Below are 1,364 nucleotides of genomic sequence, written 5' to 3' on the forward strand. Positions count from 1 at the left end.
TGATCTTTGAGGTCCCTTCCAACATAAATCATTCTCTGATCCTCTGAGCCTACAACTTGAGCTTGGAAACACAAGGGTGCTGGAGGCAGAAGGGACAGGGGGAGCTCGGGAAGACCCAACTCAGCCAGGAGCAGAAAGAAACATCCCAGCATTGTACTCACTTTGCAGGACTTGACAATGATGATCCCGGAGTTCTTGTAATTCTTTTTCTTCTTCTGCTTTTTGGGGTTAATGCACTCCAGCTCGAGCTGTAAGACAAGAGACAGACACGGGTGGGAGAGTGGTGGTGTGCAGATGCCACCAGCGCCCACCTCCTGCAGGCACCTCCTCTCTGTGTGCTTCCAAGAGACATCAGAACAGCGAGCCAACGGTGGAGACGGAGGGACAGGACCTGCTTGGGAAGGGGCTGCTTTTCCTTTCCCAGGTTTTCTACTGTCTCCAGGCCCCGGCACACGGCAGCCAAGACACCCCAGCGAGGCCATGGGGGTCAACTGGGTGGGATGGGATGGGTCAGGCACATGAATAATTACGGCAGGTCACGGCCTCTCCTCAGAAGCTCTGGGGAAACAAAATGCCTTTTGAATATTCAAGAAAATTGCTGCAAAATTCCAATGTTTAAAAAATAAATCTAAAATGGAAAAACAACTCTCATCCAAGGAGAAAGTTCACGCATGGGTCTGTCTGGGAGTGAGGGCAGGACTGGGCAGGGGGAGCACAGATGAAAAGTTGTGTCTGTTCTTCCAGCGGCAGAAAAACGAGGAAATTTTAAATACTAAAATCCTTAAGTATCAAGGTTGCATTTCACTGACCAAACAAAATAAAAACGTGCATCTATTGACAAAATCCCCCAGTTCTGAAGAAACCCAGGCAGATGGTCCAGCCAAGAAGCAGCAGCAGGTAGCTTCCACGGGAGTCCATGGGGACCCCACGTGGGATGGCAGTGGCCAGTCCGTGCCCCCTCCCCAGCATCCTGCTCAGACCAGCCTGGTGATGGGCCTGGACCTGCTCAGACCACCTGAGGATGGTCCCAGACGTGCTCAGACCAGCCCGGTGATGGCCCTGGACCTGCTCAGACCACCTGAGGACGGCCCCAGATGTGCTCAGACCAGCCGGGTCATGGCCCTGGACCTGCTCAGATCACCTGAGGATGGCCCCAGACGTGCTCAGACCAGCCCGGTGACGGCCCCAGATCTGCTCAGATCACCTGAGGATGGTCCCAGACGTGCTCAGACCAGCCTGGTGATGGCCCCAGACCTGCTCAGACCACCTGAGGATGGCCCTAGACGTGCTCAGACCAGCCCGGTGACGGCCCCAGACCTGCTCAGATCACCTGCGGATGGCCCCAGACGTGCTCAGACCAGCCC

General features: G+C 55.1%; 1 protein-coding gene across 1 annotated transcript in view; it reads right to left on the reverse strand.

Annotated features, from left to right (window-relative positions):
• Positions 1 to 161: 161 nt before the first annotated feature.
• LOC104272843 (copine-2-like) overlaps positions 162 to 1,364 on the reverse strand; it is a gene marked incomplete at its 3' end in the record, with an annotated part of 21,948 nt that continues 20,745 nt past the window's right edge. The window contains exon 8 of the mRNA XM_009867944.1: positions 162 to 248. Coding sequence (XP_009866246.1) covers positions 162 to 248 — 87 coding nt within the window. The remainder of the gene's footprint in view (positions 249 to 1,364) is intronic.

Source organism: Apaloderma vittatum, unplaced genomic scaffold (genome assembly GCF_000703405.1).
Source record: "Apaloderma vittatum isolate BGI_N311 unplaced genomic scaffold, ASM70340v1 scaffold17174, whole genome shotgun sequence".
Lineage (NCBI taxonomy): Eukaryota > Metazoa > Chordata > Aves > Trogoniformes > Trogonidae > Apaloderma > Apaloderma vittatum.